Source organism: Onthophagus taurus, chromosome 7 (assembly GCF_036711975.1).
Source record: "Onthophagus taurus isolate NC chromosome 7, IU_Otau_3.0, whole genome shotgun sequence".
NCBI lineage: Eukaryota > Metazoa > Arthropoda > Insecta > Coleoptera > Scarabaeidae > Onthophagus > Onthophagus taurus.
Genome location: NC_091972.1, coordinates 1,753,123 through 1,773,143, shown reverse-complemented (window position 1 = coordinate 1,773,143; position 20,021 = coordinate 1,753,123). Strand labels below are relative to the sequence as shown.

The 20,021-nt window shown below is 34.6% G+C and overlaps 3 protein-coding genes and 1 long non-coding RNA gene across 5 annotated transcripts; 1 reads left to right on the top strand and 3 right to left on the bottom strand.

The window, feature by feature from the left end:
* Window positions 1-570: 570 nt before the first annotated feature.
* Window positions 571-15,224, bottom strand: LOC111423655 (ornithine decarboxylase 1-like). 2 transcript variants are annotated; one of them, XM_023056923.2, is made up of 5 exons: window positions 15,049-15,224; window positions 2,456-2,955; window positions 2,149-2,398; window positions 1,550-2,093; window positions 571-1,498 (listed from the first exon to the last, which is right to left on the bottom strand). In XM_023056923.2, exons 2-5 carry the CDS (start codon window positions 2,646-2,648, stop codon window positions 1,091-1,093), a joined length of 1,395 nt encoding a protein of 464 aa, XP_022912691.2. In that variant the 5' UTR covers window positions 2,649-2,955; window positions 15,049-15,224; the 3' UTR covers window positions 571-1,090. The 2 variants fall into 2 exon arrangements, with proteins under 2 accessions (XP_022912691.2, XP_022912692.2); XM_023056924.2 differs by lacking the exon at window positions 15,049-15,224 and adding an exon at window positions 8,056-8,294.
* On the bottom strand, window positions 13,355-14,026 carry LOC111423654 (uncharacterized). The gene has a single exon (XM_071198338.1). It carries the CDS (start codon window positions 14,024-14,026, stop codon window positions 13,355-13,357), a length of 672 nt encoding a protein of 223 aa, XP_071054439.1.
* LOC139430827 (uncharacterized) lies at window positions 14,097-14,764 on the top strand. Its single transcript, XR_011641199.1, has 2 exons — window positions 14,097-14,579; window positions 14,632-14,764. It is a non-coding gene; the product is annotated as an uncharacterized lncRNA (long non-coding RNA).
* A 546-nt stretch (window positions 15,225-15,770) lies between the features above and the next one.
* LOC111423656 (hydroxypyruvate isomerase-like protein Gip) lies at window positions 15,771-16,830 on the bottom strand. Its single transcript, XM_023056925.2, has 3 exons — window positions 16,485-16,830; window positions 16,318-16,429; window positions 15,771-16,268 (listed from the first exon to the last, which is right to left on the bottom strand). Exons 1-3 carry the CDS (start codon window positions 16,672-16,674, stop codon window positions 15,797-15,799), a joined length of 774 nt encoding a protein of 257 aa, XP_022912693.2. The 5' UTR covers window positions 16,675-16,830; the 3' UTR covers window positions 15,771-15,796.
* Between the last annotated feature and the right edge of the window lie 3,191 nt (window positions 16,831-20,021).

Sequence of the window (20,021 nt, the reverse complement as noted above, 5' to 3'; positions counted from 1 at the left end):
GTTTCTGAAAAAGGTTTTACATAACGTTCGAAACATTAAAGAGCATGAGAGGATTATCCAATTGAATAAGATCTAGCGGTATGATAGGTTACAAAACATTGATAAGAAAGAAACCAGTATGGTTCTAATGATTTAATGTTAAAAGTACAAAATGTGAAATAAAACTAAAACTAGAAACTGTCGGGTGTTATGCCCCGGAAGTTTCTAGTTTTAGTTTTATTTCTGCTAACACCAACTGCGAAATTCTTTGAAAAAATCCTGAAGCGTACGTAGCAAGAAATAAGTATCTAAATGTAATCGATCAAGGACTTCTGGTGATAAAAACAAATTAAAATCAAAAAATTGCTTTTTGATGGCAAATATAAATTTCACTGGATTCACTGTAAAAAATTAACAGTTACTAAAGCAGGAATGGATTCTGAACAACTCAAAAACTTTTTGCAGGAGTAGGTTATTTTTAGTTTAAACGCACGCAGATGTGCTGAAGATATAGGAGCTAAGCAATGGAGACCTTTTGATAAACATTTCTCAACAGAGCCTCAAAGCCAAAAGAAATTCAAAACAAATCAATCATAATGCAGTACATTTATTGAAAGTATACATGTCCATAGATAACTATATAAATTACAACAATACAAGCAAGAATGTAAATAGTATATTGACTGATACACGATTTCCTTTGTGAAAACATAAATTGTTGTCTGCATTAGAAATGATGAACGAGTCAATATCATACATTGTTACACTTTATCAGTAAGCTTAAGCTGCCCCCTTGCTCAATCAACATTTAATTTAAATTTGATTATTATTCAAGTTTATTATTTCTGTCATTTTTCCCACAAGACTATTTCGTATGATGAAGTACTTGAAATATTACCCAAAAAAACTAACGGCTTCGTTCTCCAATTAAGATTACATTGAATTATCACTAAATATTTGTGACTTCGTCGTCTCCACGTTCTAGGGTTCTAAGAAAAAAGTGCTTCGAAAAAACGTTACATATAGAAAATAAAAATTTAAACGTTAGATAATCAATTAAAATATTAAATTTGATCTTGTTTCCTTTTCTTGCACTGTCCATATCCTTCTGCTATTGACACATTTCGACAAACTCCAAAACGTGCTCTTCTATTTTTCCATCTTTTCCGCGGACTGGAATAGTTATGGGCATTGTTGGCAAGCTCCAAGGTTCTCCATCGGTAATTTCCATCGCTAAGCGTTCTGGAGATCTACTTCCAATAATAAAATGACCTTCAGTTAGAGGTAGTAGATCTTTTAGTAATAACCAAACGTTTTCATTTGCAACAATATGAACTTTAGGTATGGGAAAACCATTGAAAGGACTTGCCACAGGTAATGTGTAAGCTCCCATATTTTCAAAAATTAACCAGTCACCCAAATGCAGTTCTGGTAATAATACATTTGGTAGAACTTCATCCAAAGCATCACAAGTTGGTCCCCAAACACTGCTACTTTTTAAGTCAGAATCAGGATATTCCTAAAATTAAATTAAATAAATATCTAATAAATTAAAGTTTTTTTATATTACTTTTAAAGGTTGCGCAACAACTTTTTGGTGATCATACAAGATACAATTAAAACTTCCATAAACACCATCATTAATGTAGTACATATAATGTTTATCTCCATTTTTATTATTAACAGTTCTTATGGAATGGATATTGCAAGCCAAAGTATATGCAGAACTAACATAATACCTTCCTGGTTCAGCAATAACATCTACAGAAGGATCTGGGAAGTAGTCATCAAGTGCAGCATTTACAATTTCGGCAATTCTATCGATGGATGTTCCAAAATCACCAGGAAATCCTCCTCCAATATCCAACAAATTAAAATTAAAATCCAACGTTTTTGCGTAATCGAAAACGCTCCTAGCGGCAGCAATGGCTTTTCGAAAAACTGGGGGATCTTTACATCCAGAACCAACATGGAAACTAACCCCAACAACGTTAATACCCAATTCGCGGGCGAGTTTCAATAGTTGCGGTGCTTCAGTTATTGCGTTACACCCGAATTTCATTCCCAAGGGGCATTGGGAAACTGTAGCATCCTGCCGGATTCGGATGACCATTCTAAAACACTTTTATGTAGCCCCACAACAAAATTAATAACAAAAAATAAACATACCTAGCGTCAGGATATAAATCCTTAACTTTATAAAGTTCAGTTTCGTTATCGAAAGTCATCAAATCGACTCCAGTGGCGACGGCGTGTTTAATGTGACTGTTTGGTTTTGCTGGATTAGCGAAAATAATTCGATTCGATTGTACTCCAAGGGATAAAACTTTATTTATCTCAGCCTTTGAAGCACAATCAAAACCCGTTCCTAAAGCTGCCAAGACTTCCAAAACAGTTAAACTATCGTTACATTTAACAGCTAAAAATAAAAAAATTAGTTAAGAAAATATTTTAAATCATTTAAATTTGAAATTACCATAAAATGGTTTCACTCTTGGCATAGCGCTAGTCCAAATTTTATGTTTATGGACAATATTGCCAATGTCACAAACATAAAAAGCTTCTTCTTGCATACCAGTGTTTGCAATTTGGTCGATAACAGTCCAGACATTGGTTTGAGAATCGAGGACATGGACGCGTTCGTCCAAACTCAAAGTATCGGCCCTCATGGTGTCGAAGGATATAAAGTTAACAAATAAACCGGCCTTGAATTGATTGAACAGGGAACTTAGTGATAATTCTTATAATCTAGGGATATTAATTTCGGTGTTTGGGCGGTCGGTTGAAAAAAGCAAGGAGGCAGCTATGCGCTCAGAATCGCGCAGTTTGTGTGTGCGGGGTAATGGGGGGGTTCAGCTACTCAAACGAGTCGTTTAGCTAGCAGCACCACGGCGGCTCAGCGTTTAGGTATAACTTCCAATTGAACGGAAGGTGCTCGCTGCCGATTTCCGGTGTAACGGTCGTCACAACGCAACCCTAAAACCAACAAAAAAACACGTCAGTCAAACAAAAATCTTATAACCTTTATATATATAACCATTACGTAATAAATATTGAATAATTTTTTTAAGACAACGAAACTAACTTAGTACGTTGCAGGTCAGGTTATCGCTTTTAAACTATGTTATCTTTAAGCTATGATAAAAAAATGTCATGGTTCACTCGTTATCCGAGATCTATGAATTCTATGCTTAAATTTTTAATCGTCCCTGATAGCAATACGTTGTTGCATTATCATAAGTTTGTGTAATTAATATTGATAAATGGGAATATAATGTAAAACTTGTTGAGTAGAATTTAACAAAGGCATGCAATTTACGTCTCTAAATTGTAGATAATAATAAAAATTGTATTTAATACTGGTGCCTAACGAAACATACATAAATTACATAAATCATTAAATTTGATATAACTAGGTTGTAAATACAAACGAGAAATATAAAGCGTTTTTATGCAAGGTTAAAGCAGTAATAGATGACATTTAGGGGTGATGAACTTCACCAGCTCCGTTATCGATCTGGCGATTCCAAAGAAATATCACGATTAAAAAACGGACCATATATTTAGAATTGATACATTGAAATATACTTGAATTTCATATTGATAAAGCAAGTAAATATAGAAATAAATAAGACTGAGATGAATTCCAGGAATTTTAAAAATCACCAAAAATAACCGATGTTTACTAATTTAATGTGGGAAGAGAAATCCACAATTTCCCAATCGGAAATGATCAAAATGAAGAAAGATTGTGTTGAAATGTTGAAAACGTTCAATCGTTTCTATGCATCGAAAGATTGTTATTGACAGAAATTCAGATTACTTTTACACTAGCACAATCACTAGAACTAATACTAGACCAAGAACTAGAAACATTCGGATTTAGCCGCACGTCTCTCAAAACGGCTAAACCCGAATGATTCTAGTTCTAGGTCTTGTGTTAGTTCTAGTGATTGTGCTAGTGCAAAACTAGAACTAACGCTAGACCAAGAATTAGAAACATTCGGATTTAGCCGCACGTCTCTCAAGACGGCTAAACCCGAATGATTCTAGTTCTAGGTCTTGTGTTAGTTCTAGTGATAGTGCTAGTGTAAAACTAGAACTAACACAAGTCGTACAACTAGAAACATTCGGATTTAGCCACACGTCTCTCAAGACGGCTAAACCCGAATGATTCTAGTTCTAGGTCTTGTGTTAGTTCTAGTGATAGTGCTAGTGTAAAACTAGAACTAACACTAGACGTACAACTAGAAACATTCGGATTTAGCCGCACGTCTCTCAAGACGGCTAAACCCGAATGATTCCTAGTTCTTAGGTCTTGAGTTAATTCTAGTGATAGTGCAAAACTAGAATCAACACTAGACCGAGAACTAGAAACATTCGGATTTAGCCGCACGTCTGTCAAAACGGCTAAACCCGAATGATTTGACTTCTAGGTCTAGGATTTCTAGTGATAGTGTAAAACTAGATAACTCTTAGTTTCTGTCTTAAGAGACGTAAGGCTAAACCCGAATGTTTTTAGTTCTAGGTCTAGTGTTAGTTGTAGTTTTACACTAGCACTATTAGTATGGGGAAGTAACACTGTACCTAGATCTAGAATCATTTGGGTTTAGCCGCACGGTTCTAAAGACGGCTAAACCCGAATGATTCTAGTTCTAGGTATAGTGTTAGTTCTAGTTTTACACTAGCACTATTACTATGTAGAACTAACACTATACCTAGTACTAGAATCATTTGGGATTAGCCGCACGTCTCTAAAGACGGCTAAACCCGAATGTTTCTGGATATAGGTCTAGTGTTAATTCTAGTTTTCATTCAATAAAAATATACCACCATCTAACGCTGAATAACAATTAAAACCAGAATTAGTACTAGACCTAGAACTAGAAACATTCGGATTTAGCCACACGTCTCTCAAGACGGCTAAACCCGAATGATTCTTGTTCTAGGTCTTGTGTTAGTTCTAGTGATATTGCTAGTATAAAACTAGAACTAACACTAGACGTACAACTAGAAACATTCGGATTTAGCCACACGTCTCTCAAGACGGCTAAACCCGAATGATTCTAGTTGTAGGTCTTGTGTTAGTTCAAGTGATAGTGCTAGTGTAAAACTAGAACTAACACTAGACGTACAACTACAAACATTCGGATTTAGCCGCACATCTCTCAAGAATGCTAAACCCGAATGAGTTGACTTCTAGGTCTTGTGTTAGTTCTAGTGATAGTGTAAAACTAGAATCAACACTAGACGTACAACTAGAAACATTCGGGTTTAGCCGCACGTCTCTCAAGACGGCTAAACCCGAATGATTTGACTTCTAGGTCTTGTGTTAGTTCTAGTGATAGTGTAAAACTAGATAACTCTTAGGTTCGGTCTTAAGAGACGTAAGGTTAAACCCGAATGTTTTTAGTTTTAGGTCTAGTGTTAGTTGTAGTTTTACACTAGCACTATTAGTATGGGGAAGTAACACTGTACCTAGATCTAGAATCATTTGGGTTTAGCCGCACGGTTCTAAAGACGGCTAAACCCGAATGATTCTAGTTCTAGTTATAGTATTTGTTCTAGTTTTACACTAACATTATTACCATGTGGAATTAACACTATACCTAGTACTAGAATCATTTGGGTTTAGCCGCACGGCTCTAAAGACGGCTAAACCCGAATGTGTCTAGTTCTAGGTATACTGTCAGTTCTAGTTTTATACTAGCACTGTTACTATGTAGAACTAACACTACACCTAGAACCTAGAATCCTTTGGGTTTAGCCGTCTTTAGAGACGTGCGGCTAAACCCAAATGATTCCAGTTCTAGGTATAGTGTTAGTTCTTGCACTGCCACTAGAACTAACATTAGATCTAGAAATCGATGAAAAAAATACAAAATGTACGTTTGATGATTAAATTATATCAAAAAATTTTGTTCTCAACAACCGGTTTCTATTTTTATATAACCGTCTTCAGGTTGTTTGCTACGAATTAAACATAGATCAAAATATCACAAAAACGCATTAACATGTATTTACCGTCAAAAAAGTAATTGTTATATTTTCGGACATCCTAATTCCAAAACCTATTATATCTGCAATTTTTAAGTGTAAGAAACGTTTTTTGTAAGATTTAACGTTTTATTTTGTAATTTTAACAATAGTTTGACAAAAAAACACGACATATCCTCAAAGGAATTTTCTCTGTAACATACTAAAATAGAAGTGACATGCCTCCATTTTTTCCTGAAGAATTGAATCTTTTTTGACGGTAAATACATGTTAATTTTGATGCGTTTTTGTGATATTTTGACCTATGTTTAATTCGTAGCAAACAACCTGAAGACGATTGTATAAAAATCGAAACCGGTCGTTGAGAACAAAATTTTTTGAATAAAGTTTAATCTTCAGAGGTAGGTTTTGTATTAATTTCATCGATTACTATAATTTACCTGAAGACAATGGAGAAATTCATTAATTTATTAGATCTAGAACTAGAAATATTTGGATTTAGCCGCACGTCTTTCAAAACGGCTAAACCCGAATGATTCTAGTTGTAGGTCTTGTTTTATTTCTACGGATAGTGCAAAACTAGAATTAACACTAGACCGTGAACTAGAAACATTCGGATTTAGCCGCACGTCTTTCAAAACGACTAAACCCGAATGATTCTAGTTGTAGGTCTTGTTTTAATTCTACAGATAGTGCAAAACTAGAATTAACACTAGACCGAAAACTAGAAACATTCGGATTTAGCCGCACGTCTTTCAAAACGGCTAAAGCCGAATGATTTGAGTTCTAGGTCTTGTGTTAGTTTTAGTGATAGTGTAAAACTAGAACTAACACTAGACAGTTTCTAGTTCTCGGTCTAGTGTTAGTTCTAGTTTTCGTTCGATAAAAATGTAGAACATAGTGATATTGAATGCTAACTAGCGCTACCTAGCACTGTCACTACAACTAACATTTGACCTAGAACTAGAAACATTCTAGTTTAGCTGTCTTAAGAGACGTATGGCTAAACCCGAATGTTTTTGGTTCTAGTGCTAGTGTTAGTCCAGTTTTATATGTTATTCAGCGCTAAATTGTTGTATCTATATTTTTATGAAGCCCTGGTTTCTATGGAAATATATTTTTGTATATTCCATCTTAAGTGAAATACATTGTATGGTTTCCTCGTGTTCGTACGGAAAGTAATTCAAGTCCAAATAAACAAAAACTGATTAAATTTTAAAAAAAGGGTTGGTTACCTTTATTTAAAATAAAGATTAAATGTTTTTTAAACAATTTATCATTAATAAATATCCATAGTTATTTCAAATTAGTTCAATTTATGTTCACTAAAAATCAAAAATGTTGGTTTGGGAAATTGCATATTTATAACTACCCCATATACGTACCAACAAATTGCTGCAGCATATCTATTTAACCACGGTCTGAATGCATTATTAAATTAAACACTGAAATTTATAATGATATCCAATTGCCAACACAAATTTATTGCAAGGGCATAAAAGCTGAATTGAAAATGCTTTATGCCCCAAATCCACGAAATTAATATTTTAGGAAATTATTATCATAATCGATTTCTACAGATGCATATCAAGATAGTTCAAAGTCAAGTGTTTCTGAAGAAGGTTTCAACAAGGGACCCGAAACACTATTTCAAAAGACCTAACCTACTCGGCAAATAAATTATTAAAACTTGCATTAAAAAACCATAACTTAAAAAACGAATTTGATAAACATTCTAAGCCAATAATAAATACTTTTCAGTCTGTTTTAAAGCTTCAGGAGAAATAAATTTATATTGATGTTTTGATTTTTATTAAAAAAATCGAATAGTTATAAGAAATTACAATTTGCTATCGTATTCACTTCAACTAGTATTCTAGAAAATTTGTGGTATTCAAAATCTAATTTTAGCAGATGTAAATTTTTACACTAAATTACATCATTCATTAATACCATTGTCTTCGTGTCCGTTAATATCGATTAACAAATCTTACATCATTTGTGAAGAATGATCCTTAAATTCAAAGAATCATTTTAGTGTTTAACAAATTGAATTTAATAATTTTTTCTTAGATTTACCTGATGGTGTCGGAAGCAACAGGTTCCCTCCTCTATTTTACATAAAAACATTCACGAAGCACTCGTCCCGTCAGAATAGAGCGGCCAAAATCTAATTTGGCCACCAAAAAAAAAAGTTAATGTAAAGAAAGAGAAACACGGTAGTTTCTAATCGGCGCACAATATCTTCGGACGGTTTTTACCTATTAAATTTTTAATAGACTGGTTTTGGGTGCTCTTAGTAACGGGTCACGTTAAATATAAATGATTCTAAACAGGCGCGAGCAACGTTTTATACTTACGATTCCCCCATATCTTTTTACTCGTTATTATCAATCATTGTACAAACATAGCAGTGGGGCGGCCGAAAAAGATAAGCGATAATCGTTTAGACTTGGATCCTACTTATGTCACCCGTTTATGAACATTGTTTTCAAATGTAGTGGTGGGATGGTACTGGATACAGCCGCTTCCAGTATCCGATTAATAATTTTTTTGGACTTGGCGCCAAAAATCTACACTAAATTTTTATTTTGGGTATCAAGTTTAATCCAATTAACGACAGATTTAAAAAAGAAATAATAAGGTCAAGGAATTAATTTTTTTTCTTTAAAAATTAAATTATAATCAACTATTTATGAAATTCAATAAATAACTACTTAAGCAATATTTAGCGTTGTTTATTAATTTTGATTGATTCATTATATTTAGTTCGGTTTTATTGGACCCAATCGAGTTCAATCCGATTTAGTATTTTAATTAATTTCTTTTTTCTCAATTTTTCGTTGATATGAAAACGTAAAATTCCAATGAGACGGATTTGTTTTTTATTTAACCCAATGATTAACGCGTGGCGTTGAATTATCAAAAAATATGCAATGCAAAGTTGTTTTTTACGGATTTTATCGTTATTTACAAATAAATATAATAAAAGTTTCTCAGTTAGAATCAACAACTTAAACAACTTTGTGACGTTAATTTCTTATGGACAACGTTGTTCAGTTTATTGTACTTTGATAACGACGCGTAATCGAACAAGATAATACTGAATTATAGTGGTTATAGTTTGGATTTATATTTTATTGACCAACTTTTTTTAGAACCACAAAAATTTGTTTTTGCATTTAATTTTTTTGGTTAAAAATTAATATTTAACTCCATTACAACGCAATAAATTATTTCAATCCTCCAACATCTTTGAAGTTAATTGTATATGCTCAGTTTAGCAAGCAGACCTAAATCATTAATACAATAAAAAATATGGCAAGAGTAAGACCAATATTCAGAAATAAAGAAGAAAATATGACCAGCGACTCCATTATTATTATTGCTACCGGGCTGATAAATAAGTTCTATTGTAACTTTAAACCTTCAAAAGTTAATGAACCTTAGTATTGTTCCAAGGTCTTGTTCCTTTATATAATATATAATTTATATTATATTTTATTTTTTTGGTATTCCGTACAGTTTCGCGGATAAGTTATCAGTTCTTCAAAGGAATTGTAATTGCAAAAAATTATCAAGATACTGCTGGCAGAAGACTATATATTGCTAATAGAAGATGAGATAGTACTGACAGAAGACTATTTGTAGTCTAATTGAAGACTCACTGCAAAAGATTACATTTATCAGAAGATGAGATGCCACTTACAAAAGATTAAATACTGCTGGAAGAAGACTATATACGTTTTACAGAAGATTGTATGAATCGAAAGACTAGAAAGTATTTGCAGAAGACTAGATACTGCTGGGAGAAGACTACATATTGCTAATAGAAGACGAAATACTACTGGCAGAAGACTATATATTGCTAATAGAAGACGAGATATTGCTTGCAAATGATGACTAGATACTCCTTGCAGAAGATTATATAAATTAGATCCTGCTAAATTGGTGTAGGTACCAAAAATTTTGTGTCTTAGGCGGCCTCTATGTATAGACATAGTATATGTTCAGCCGTTTCTGACATATCATTGCAAAGCCGACATGTTTGATTCTCAGCTTGTCCAATGTGGAAGAGGTGATACTTTTAGGGCTCATGGCCGGTCAGGAAATCTGAGAGCGTCCTTAGATCCCCTTCGCTGAGGCATAAAACCTCTTTGGTTTTGTTTTGCGATGGAGTTATCATGCTTTTAGCTTGTCTGTGACCTAGAAGTTTTTTCCAGCGTCTTCCTTCTCATTGCGCTTAATGTCTCTGTGACCTGGGTTCCATAGAGTAACATCATTACCCCTAGTGAGTTCTCTCAGGTTGCTGGTACTCTCTGATCATTACGGAGTCACATATGTAGGCCTGAATTGTCTTTAGAGTGGCCCAACTATCTGTGAAAAACTTTATGGATGCACCTTTCTGTCACTTTTTTAGGTTCAAAGCGGTGCAGAAGTTTATGTCAAGTAGTTCTGCTTGAAAAATGGTTATGTCCGAGCTGAAGGGCAATTTATTGCGGTTATTTGACCGACCCCATAGTCATCAAAGAAGCCTGGAGGAAATAATCTTGGAGAGTAACTCAAAAATATAGTATATGTTCAGCCGTTTCTGACATATCATTGCAAAGCCGACATGTTTGATTCTCAGCTTGTCCAATGTGGAAGAGGTGATACTTTTAGGGCTTATGGCCGGTCAGGAAATCTGAGAGCATCCTTAGATCCCCTTCGCTGAGGCATAAAACCTCTTTGGTTTTGTTTTGCGACGGAGTTATCATGCTTTTAGCTTGTCTGTGACCTAGAAGTTTTTTCCAGCGTCTTCCTTCTCATTGCGCTTAATGTCTCTGTGACCTGGAACCCACCATAGAGTAACATCATTACCCCTAGTGAGTTCTCTCAGGTTGCTGGTACTCTCTGATCATTGCGGAGTCACACGTGTAGGCCTAAATTGTCTTTAGGGTAGCCCAACTATCTGTAAAAATGTTTATGGATGCACCTTTCTGTCACTTTTTTAGGTTCAAAGCGGTGCAGAAGTTTATATTAAGTAGTTCTGCTTGAAAAATGATTATGTCCGAGCTGAATGCGGCTATTTGGTCCACTAATGCCCATCGATCCCATAGCCATCAAAGAAGCCTGGAGGAAATAATCTTGGAGAGTAACTCAAAAACACGTAGAAGAAAAGGGCAACCCAAAACCAACTGGAACACCAGACATAACGGTGAATGGCCCCGCGGTAAGCTCTCGGGCTACCACGCCGGCGTCCTGGGTTCGATTCCCAGTGAATACACGCCGAGTCGCCTCCCGTCCTTCGGAGGGGACGTTAAGCCGTCGGTCCCGGCAACCAGTCTAACATCTCTGGTTGTCGTCAGATACATGTGTAGTTGGAGGTTGTGAACGTAAAAACGGGTTGAAAGCGCGTCTGCGCTCTTTGAGCGGTACTCAGCCGTGCACCCAAGTTTCTGGGCGTTGGAGTACCAGCCCGGCTTGGGGGTCGTCTTCAAATTGCTGGGCGTTGGAGTACCAGCCCGACTGAAGGCGAGGCGAGAAGCGGTATCAGCCTGATCGGATGCCATCTTCGAACATCTTTCACTCCTCCAAATAGACCTACACATGGCCGAAGTAAACCGTGAGGATGTACAAAGGGACCGTTGGGCCTAAGTGCTTTGGTTATACCACCTGTGGTTTAACCAACCTCACATGAAACTACATACATACAACGGTGCCCCCACCAACGAAAGAAGAAGTTTAGGTAATGCGATAAGATTAATGGAAGACGGAATGGGATGACATCCCAGCCGAATTGAACTACATATTAGCAGAAGAAACGATTCCTCACGACTGCAAAGGAAGTATCGTATGTCCAATACACAAAAAGAGTAACAAAATGAAGTAAAATTAACCAAAGGAACCAAAAAGGAGACCGGATAGACCAAGGGGATGGAGAATGCTCTTTTGGGGAACAGATGTGGAGACGAGAGGCAAGTGATAAGGATGTTTGGAGAGTAAGAAAGATGGATTGGATCTTCCCCATGGAGAGGGAAGATAAAAACTTAAGCGTGGCAATAAAAGAAAAAGTAGTATTTCAATCACATACCATCACATAGACTTGACGCTAAAAAATATATGGTACATCCACAAAAAATCTAGTGGAGCAATACTGACCCCAAATAAGATGTTTACTCTCACTGATCCTAGATGCGCAAATGTATTCTATATGAGTATCTGACATCTAACCACTATTTTTCTTCATTTTCTGTACATATTGTTGCATTTCTGATTCCCTTTTCGCCTAAGTTGCGTTCACTTTCCGTTCTTCCATAATAAAAAAAAACTTTTATCAGTTCATATTCTGTGAGACTAACACCATTTTGAGGTTCACCATTAATTTTGAGGAATAACAATAAATCGTCAAGTATCGTCAATAAATCAGTAAGAGACGTGATAAAGTTATTTGTATTTTGGCTTCATTTTAAATTAATTGCTTATTAGTTGGCCATCACACTCTGTATATTTTTTGAGTTGAAAAAATTGGATAAATTTTTATTAGATCCTTTTCCTTCATTTTCTTTGCATATTGTTGCATTTTTGATTCCCTTTCAGCCTTGCTTCCATTCACTTTTCAACTTTCCATAATAAAGAATAACTTTTATCACTTCATATTTTGTGAGACTAACACAATTTTGAAGTTCACCATCAATTTTAAAGAATAACCACAAATCATACTTTGTAGAAAGGTATCTCAGTAAGAGACGTGATAAAGTTATTCGTATTTTGGCTTCATTTAAAATTAATTAAAATTAGTTGGCCATCACACTCTGTATATTTTTTGAGTTGAAAAAATCAGATAAATTTTTATTAGATCCTTTTCCTTCATTTTCTTTACAAATTGTTGCATTTCTGATTCCCTTTTCGCCTTAGTTGCGTTCACTCTCCATCCTTCCATAATAAAAAAAAAACTTTTATCACTTCATATTCTGTGAGATTAACACAATTTTGAAGTTCACCATTAATTTTGAGGAATAACCATAAATCATACTTTGTATCTCAGTAAGAGACGTGATAAAGTTATTTATAATTTGGCTTAATTTTAAATTAATTAAAATTAGTTGCTTATTAGTTAGCCATCACAGTATCACACTCTGTATATTTTTTTAAGTTGAAAAAATTAGATAAATTTTTATTAGATACTTTTCTTTAAATATAACTGATAATAACCTGTTTTTTATTGATAACTTATTCAAGGTTTTTTTGTTAAAACGCGGTTCTGTTAGCAACAGGTTTATTTTAAATTTTGGAAATTTTTCATAACAAGTATGAATGACACGATTTTTTTTAAGATTAATTTTTATTCAAAAAAGTTTCAGTGAAACAATCATAATACAAAATAAATTAAAGAAAATCACTTTTGCATATTCTTCTGGATCTGTTCCAATAAAAATTCCATCCTATCTTTCATAATCGGTTGTCCCTTTTTGGTTTTTCTATTCAATCTTTTAAATTTAACAAGTCTTTCTTCTTTACTCTTTTTTAGAGCTTCTTTTTTTTCAGCTTTTTTCTTAATCATTTCCTCTTTCAATTTCTTTTTTTCTTCTTTAATCCTTTCAAATTCTTCGTGAGCCTTTTTTCTTGCTTTGTTCTTCTTAAATTCGTTTTCTTCAATAGGGGCTTCTTCCTGTTCTGTTTGTAGGAGAGTTTCATTATTTGTATCAAGCTCATTTTCATCATATATTTTTTTCACATCAAATTTTGGTCTGTCATCAATTTGCTTGTAATACTCCCTCAAAACTTCCTTTTTTCTTCTATCTTCCCACTGCTGTACTTTGTATTTTCTACTGTACCTTTGCATTCTCCATTTTTTTTTATCAAAAGGTTTCCTTTCTGTTGAACTCGTTTTGGGTTTAAAACCTTCATTGATGGTTTTATTTTGAGATGGATCTGGTTTAAAGAAAAAGCTGCTACTTCCTTGCTGTGATGGTTTCTCATTTGGTGCTTTAGTAGCTTTAAAATTTTCTTTGAAACTTCCCGTTGGTTTCACTTTGTTTGACATAAACATTCCTTTTCTTGGCGCCATGATTTTTGTGTGATTCAAAGTTTTTCTTTTAGAGTCCTAAAAGACACTGTGCTTTATTTTTTTTACAATCGAACTTTTTTCAAACTAGAATTACGCAATATTAACTATAATACTTGTGCAAATTTCTATTACTCATCACGCGATGATGAATTTGATAAGGAAAAGGCCACGATTTTTATAAACAGATTTAGCAACTTAACATTCTTGGGCGCAGAAGACAAAACATTCTTTGCTGATTATGTTTTATCGCTTTAATGTATTTAAAAATATAATAAAAACAAAAAGACAAGAAAACTATTAAATTGCAATTTGTAAGAAATTCGAAACTATTTTAATATGATTTTAAGTAGCCTTAAAAAGTCCGCGGGGAAAAACTATCGTTTCAACTTTCTCAGAATACAATTATATTGGTCATGCCAGAACGTACACGTCGCTATGTTTAAAAATAAAGTCGTTATTTCCAATTATCTTCGAAAGAGAATAAAATGATAATTAGATTTGGTATTAAGGTTAAACTATTATCACCACACATCGTGATTGTGACGCAAAATAGGTAACCACCTCACATTTTTTTGAACTTAAGTCAATAATTTCACAATTCGCAGAAAACTTGTGATGTCACTCTCTCAACAACCTCGAAAATTTCCGCTGTGTTGCCACATCAATTTTACCTTATTTTCCCCACATAACCTTTTAATGTTATCTTATTGTAATAAACATGATATCTACAGACGTAAATTGTGTTTATCGTTTTAATTAGTATTTAATTAATTCCAATTTAAAACAACAAGCGTTCACCATACGGATTTTTTTTAAAAAAAAAAAAATTTTTTTGAGGGCTTTTTCGAAAACTTCCTTCACATCTATTTGCATTAAATCGTGATAATAACCGAATTTATTGACTATAAAAGCTTTTAGATTGATGCTGCTTAAAATTAATTATATAAATAGAAAAAAACCGTTTTAATTAACGAATTGTCACAACATGGCCACCTGAAATTGGAGGCTTGATAAAAACGTACCTTCCGATGCCACCCCTCGGGTTGGCAGGAGCTTTTCGGCGGAATCTTGGTTTTTTGTGAAAACGTCTGATTAAAAATCAGTAGAATTCTGTGTCAGACGCTGATTTCTTTCGGGGTTTCACTTTGCGGACGCAAAACCATGCCGCACACCATTACCGTACACTCGAAAGAGATTGACAGTTCGCTTCAGCACCCCCTTGTAACGATTTCACGAAATTAATCATACAACACATGCGCTCTGTAACTATCTATAATAATTAGGCAACCTAATATACACGGTTATTGCCTATATTGATAAAACATTTACATTTAATTAAATATTTATCTTTTATCAACATAATTAAGCATTAATTGCCATAATTATTGGAAGGTGACTGGTTTATTGTTCTCAATCATTATTTCCAAGTATTTTTACAAAGATTTATTTTTTAACAATTTGAATTTGTTCATATTAGTTTTTCATGCAATTTTGTTTAGTTATAGTTATATTTTCCGTAACAGGCTAATTTGTGCTTATCAAAGCTCTATTAAAAACAATCAATTAAATTTCTAATTGGCCAGGATCATATCAAACCCAATAATCTTCTAATATGTTATCATCAATACCTCCAAACTCAAAACCTTACCAGGAGGAAATTTATTAAACACAAAAACATAAAATTTTTTTATGTAAGCAATCTAATTGATATATTTTACTGTTGTTATAGAATAAAAGCGATTAATACATATAAATTCATTTATTAATCTGTTATAATTGATATCCATATTCTTGTATCCATTTAAATGTAAGATCTGTTGGTTTATACTCTAATCCAATCCAATCGTTATATCCCAATTCTTGAATTAGTTTTAATAAATACTTGTAGTTTATTTCTCCATCAGTATTTGGTTCATTTCTGTTTGGAACTTGAGCGATTTGAATATGTCCTGTGTGTTCTAATAAATCTTTGATGGTGTTTGATAAATTTCCGCGTATATGCTGCATATGAAAAATGTCTAACATGATCTTTAAGTTAGGGTTTCCAACCTTTTTCACGGTATTCAATGCTTTATTATAGCAATTCATGTAATAATTAGGTATAGAGTAATTATTAATTGGTTCAATTACAGCTAAAATGTTTTCTTTTTGTAGCATATCTGATGCTAGTTTTAAATTTTTTATGTACACTTCATCATTTTCCATAGAAGGGGATTCCACTTTTCCAGACATAACATGGACTCTATAATTTTTTTAATTAGTAATTTTTTTAAACATCTTTAAACATTTACTTTTTAACATCTAAATTTCTTGCTAATTGAATAGTTTTCTCCATGCTATCTTTAAATTCGTTTTCTTTTCCTGGAATAGCAGCAAATCCTAACTCACCTTTACTAACATCTCCTTTAAAAAAATAATTCTTGTTGATTAAAGAATTAAAAAAAAAAATAATATTCACCAGTGTAAACATTCAATAAAACCTGTTGAATTCCAGAATCGTTTTTAGCACGGATTACATCTTCTTGTTTGATACCAAACGGATATCCAGATTCAACAGCTTTAAAACCAGCTTTTTTGGCGAGATTGTATCGTTCTAAAAAAGAACTTTCCACGAACATGAACGACAAATTAGCGCAAAATTTTGCCATAATTTCTTTTTGTCTTAAGGTAACCTTTTTATTTACTCAAATAATTGTTGGAAATAAACGATAATGAAATGAATGGAACGATAAGAATGATAGGAATTAATTGACCTTACAAACGAGGCTGATAACACCTAAAGTCAACACCGAGGTTTACTTTCTAAAAATAATATTAAAACAGCTCTGTGAATTAAGTTGCAGAATAATTTTCATTAAACAAATCAATAATTTGTCACTGTTAAAATGTTTTGACGTTTATAAGGCTATCATTTTTAGTTAGATCGTTTAATTACAATGATTATATTTTATATAGGTAAAATAATTAAGTCAAAAAAGTATTAAATAACTGAAAGTAATCTTCTTTTAAAGTTTACGTGTTAGATAAGATTCATTCTTGTGCCATGTTTTAGATGAAGTGCCACTTATTGATGAGTAGTGTTATTGAAAAAATTCTTTTATTTTGTATAAAAAACTTGCCTTTTTAGTCATAATAATCTGCCTAATAATTTATATGAAAAAATCGGTAAGGAAATTGCTAATTTTCGAATTTGACAAAGATTTACGGAAGAATGTTCGATTTGGTAGGCAAAAATGTTTTCTAGGTTTAGTGCTAGTTTTTGCTTTCCTGTTTTTGTAGTTTCTAGCCATCTTGAAAGACACATGGCTAAACCCGAATGTTTTCAGTTCTAGGCCTAATGTTAGTTCTAGTGATAGTATTAGTTCTAGTTTTTGTTGTTATTCAGCGCCAGGTTGTTTCATATTTTCAATGAAATAAAACTAGAACTAACACTAGACCTAGAACTAGAATCATTCGGGTTTAGCCGTCTTTAGAGACGTGTGGCTAAACCCAAATGATTCTAGTGCTAGGTATAGTCTTAGTTCTACATACTAGTAATAGTGCTGATGTAAAACTAGAACTAACGCTATACCTAGAACTAGAATAATTTGGGTTTAGCCGTCTTTAGAGACGTGTGGCTAAACTCAAATGATTCTAGTTCTAGGTATAGTCTTAGTTCTACATACTAGTAATAGTGCTAGTGTAAAACTAGAACTAACACTATGCCAAAAACTAGAATCATTCGGGTTTAGCCGTCTTTAGAGACGTGTGGCTAAACCCAAATGATTCTAGTTCTAGGTATAGTCTTAGTTCTACATACTAGTAATAGTGCTAGTGTAAAACTAGAACTAACACTATACCAAAAACTAGAATCATTCGGGTTTAGCCGTCTTTAGAGATGTGTGGCTAAACTCAAATGATTCTAGTTCTAGGTATAGTCTTAGTTCTACATACTAGTAATAGTGCTAGTGTAAAACTAGAACTAACACTATACCAAAAACTAGAATCATTCGGGTTTAGCCGTCTTTAGAGACCTGTGGCTAAACCCAAATGATTCTAGTTCTAGGTATAGTCTTAGTTCTACATACTAGTAATAGTGCTAGTATAAAACTAGAACTAACACTATACCAAGAACTAGAATCATTCGGGTTTAGCCGTCTTTAGAGACGTGTGGCTAAACCCAAATGATTCTAGTTTTAGGTATAGTCTTAGTTCTACATATTAGTAATAGTGCTAGTGTAAAACTAGAACTAACACTATACCTAGAACTAGAATCATTTGGGTTTAGCCACACATCTCTAAAGACGGCTAAAGCGTCGTAATAGTGCTAGTGTAAAACTAGAACTAACACTATACCTAGAACTAGAATCATTTGGGTTTAGCCGTCTTTAGAGACATGCGGCTAAACCCGAATGTTTCCAGTTCTCAGTCTAGTGTTAGTTCTAGTATTGCACTAGTACTAACACAAGACCTAGAACTAGATTTATTCGAGTTTAGCCGTCTTGAGAGACGTGTGGCTAAACCCAAATGATTCTAGTTCTAGGTATAGTCTTATTATTATTATTTTTATTGCTGCCGGACTGAGGAGGGCGGCCCCTCTCGTTACCGCGACCTATAAGATCTATTGTAACTTTAGCCCTCCAAAGGTTTAGGGCAAATGTAGGTCCTTAATGAACCTTAGTATTGTCCTGAGGTCTTGAACCTTTATGTCGGTAAGTAACAGGGGAGTTTTACCGAAGACGTTGTGCCTTAGACGTCCTCTGGCGACGCAATTGCACAGTATATGTTCAGCAGTTTCTGACTCGTCGCTGCATAGTCGACAAGTTTGATCCTCAGCTTGTCCAATGTGGAAGAGGTGGTGTTTTAGGGGCACATGGCCGGTTAGGTAGCCTGAGAGCGTTCTTAGATCCCCTTTGCTGAGGCATAAAACCTCTTTGGTTTTGTTTTGCGACGGAGTTATCATACTCTTCGCTTGTCTGTGACCTGGAAGTTCTTTCCAGCGTAAGGCTATCTTTGAAGCCTCCCAGTTGTTGATTATTTGTTTTAGGTGGCTTTTTTGTAGTCCACATCCAGGTTGGGGTCCAATGAAGGGCGTGTTTGCTGCCTCTTTGGTCAGCTTGTCGGCCTTCTCATTGCCCTCAATGTTGCTATGACCTGGAACCCACCATACGGTAACATCATTGCCCCTAGCGAGTTCTCTCAGGTTGTTGGTGCACTCTCTGATCAGTGCGGAGCCACACGTGTAGGCCTGAATTGCCTTTAAGGCGGCCCGACTGTCTGTGAAAATGTTTATGGATGCACCTTTTTGTCCCTTCTGTAGGTTCAAAGCGGTGCAGAAGTTTATAGCAAGAACTTCTGCTTGGAAAATTGTTAAGTCCGAGCTGAGGGGCAATTTGATGTGGCTATTTGGTCCACTGATGCCCATGCCTACTCCAGATCTTACTGTCTTTGAAGCATCGGTGTACCAGGCTAGGGCTCCTCTTTTTAGTTGAGGCCCTCCTTTCGCCCAATCATCCCTGCTACTAAATATGACCTTATACGGTTGGTTGAAATTGTATTCCGTCGGTATAAGGTCCGTTTTAATTTCAATCAGGTGATTTAGACATGGGTCTTTGAGGATCTCGAGGTGTCCTCTGAGATTACCCTGCATCAACTTGAGTGAAGAAACTGTTTTCAGTGATAAGGCACTTAAGGCTGCCTCCTTTTGTATATATATGTGGAGCGGTGTGAGACCGAGTAGGACTTCCAAAGCAGCCGTCGGACAGGATCTCATTGCACCCGTTATGTTAAGACATGCTAACCGCTGGATTTGTGCCAGCTGTTGTTGAGCTGTCTTATGTTTTGTTTTTGGCCACCAAACCAATGAGGCGTAGGCGACCATGGGTTTGATTATTGCTACGTAGGCCCAATGAGCCATTCGTGGTTTGAGACCCCAGTTCCTTCCTAGGAGCCTGCGGCAGATCTGGTTTGCCATGATGGCCTTTTTCCTCACCTTATCTAAGTGTGAGTTCCAGTT

Excerpts from the sequence above, each read along its gene's own strand:
- LOC111423655 (XM_023056923.2), bottom strand. The coding sequence starts at position 2,648 with ATGAGGGCCGATACTTTGAGTTTGGACGAACGCGTCCATGTCCTCGAT. Across the intron at positions 2,399-2,455 it reads AAGAGTGAAACCATTTTATG|CTGTTAAATGTAACGATAGT; the intron begins GTAATTTCAAAT and ends TTTTATTTTTAG. Across the intron at positions 1,499-1,549 it reads TTGTTGCGCAACCTTTAAAA|GAATATCCTGATTCTGACTT; the intron begins GTAATATAAAAA and ends ATTTAATTTTAG.
- LOC111423654 (XM_071198338.1), bottom strand. The coding sequence starts at position 14,026 with ATGGCGCCAAGAAAAGGAATGTTTATGTCAAACAAAGTGAAACCAACG.
- LOC111423656 (XM_023056925.2), bottom strand. The coding sequence starts at position 16,674 with ATGGCAAAATTTTGCGCTAATTTGTCGTTCATGTTCGTGGAAAGTTCT. Across the intron at positions 16,430-16,484 it reads TTTATTGAATGTTTACACTG|GAGATGTTAGTAAAGGTGAG; the intron begins GTGAATATTATT and ends ATTTTTTTAAAG. Across the intron at positions 16,269-16,317 it reads AGAAATTTAGATGTTAAAAA|AGTCCATGTTATGTCTGGAA; the intron begins GTAAATGTTTAA and ends AAAAAATTATAG.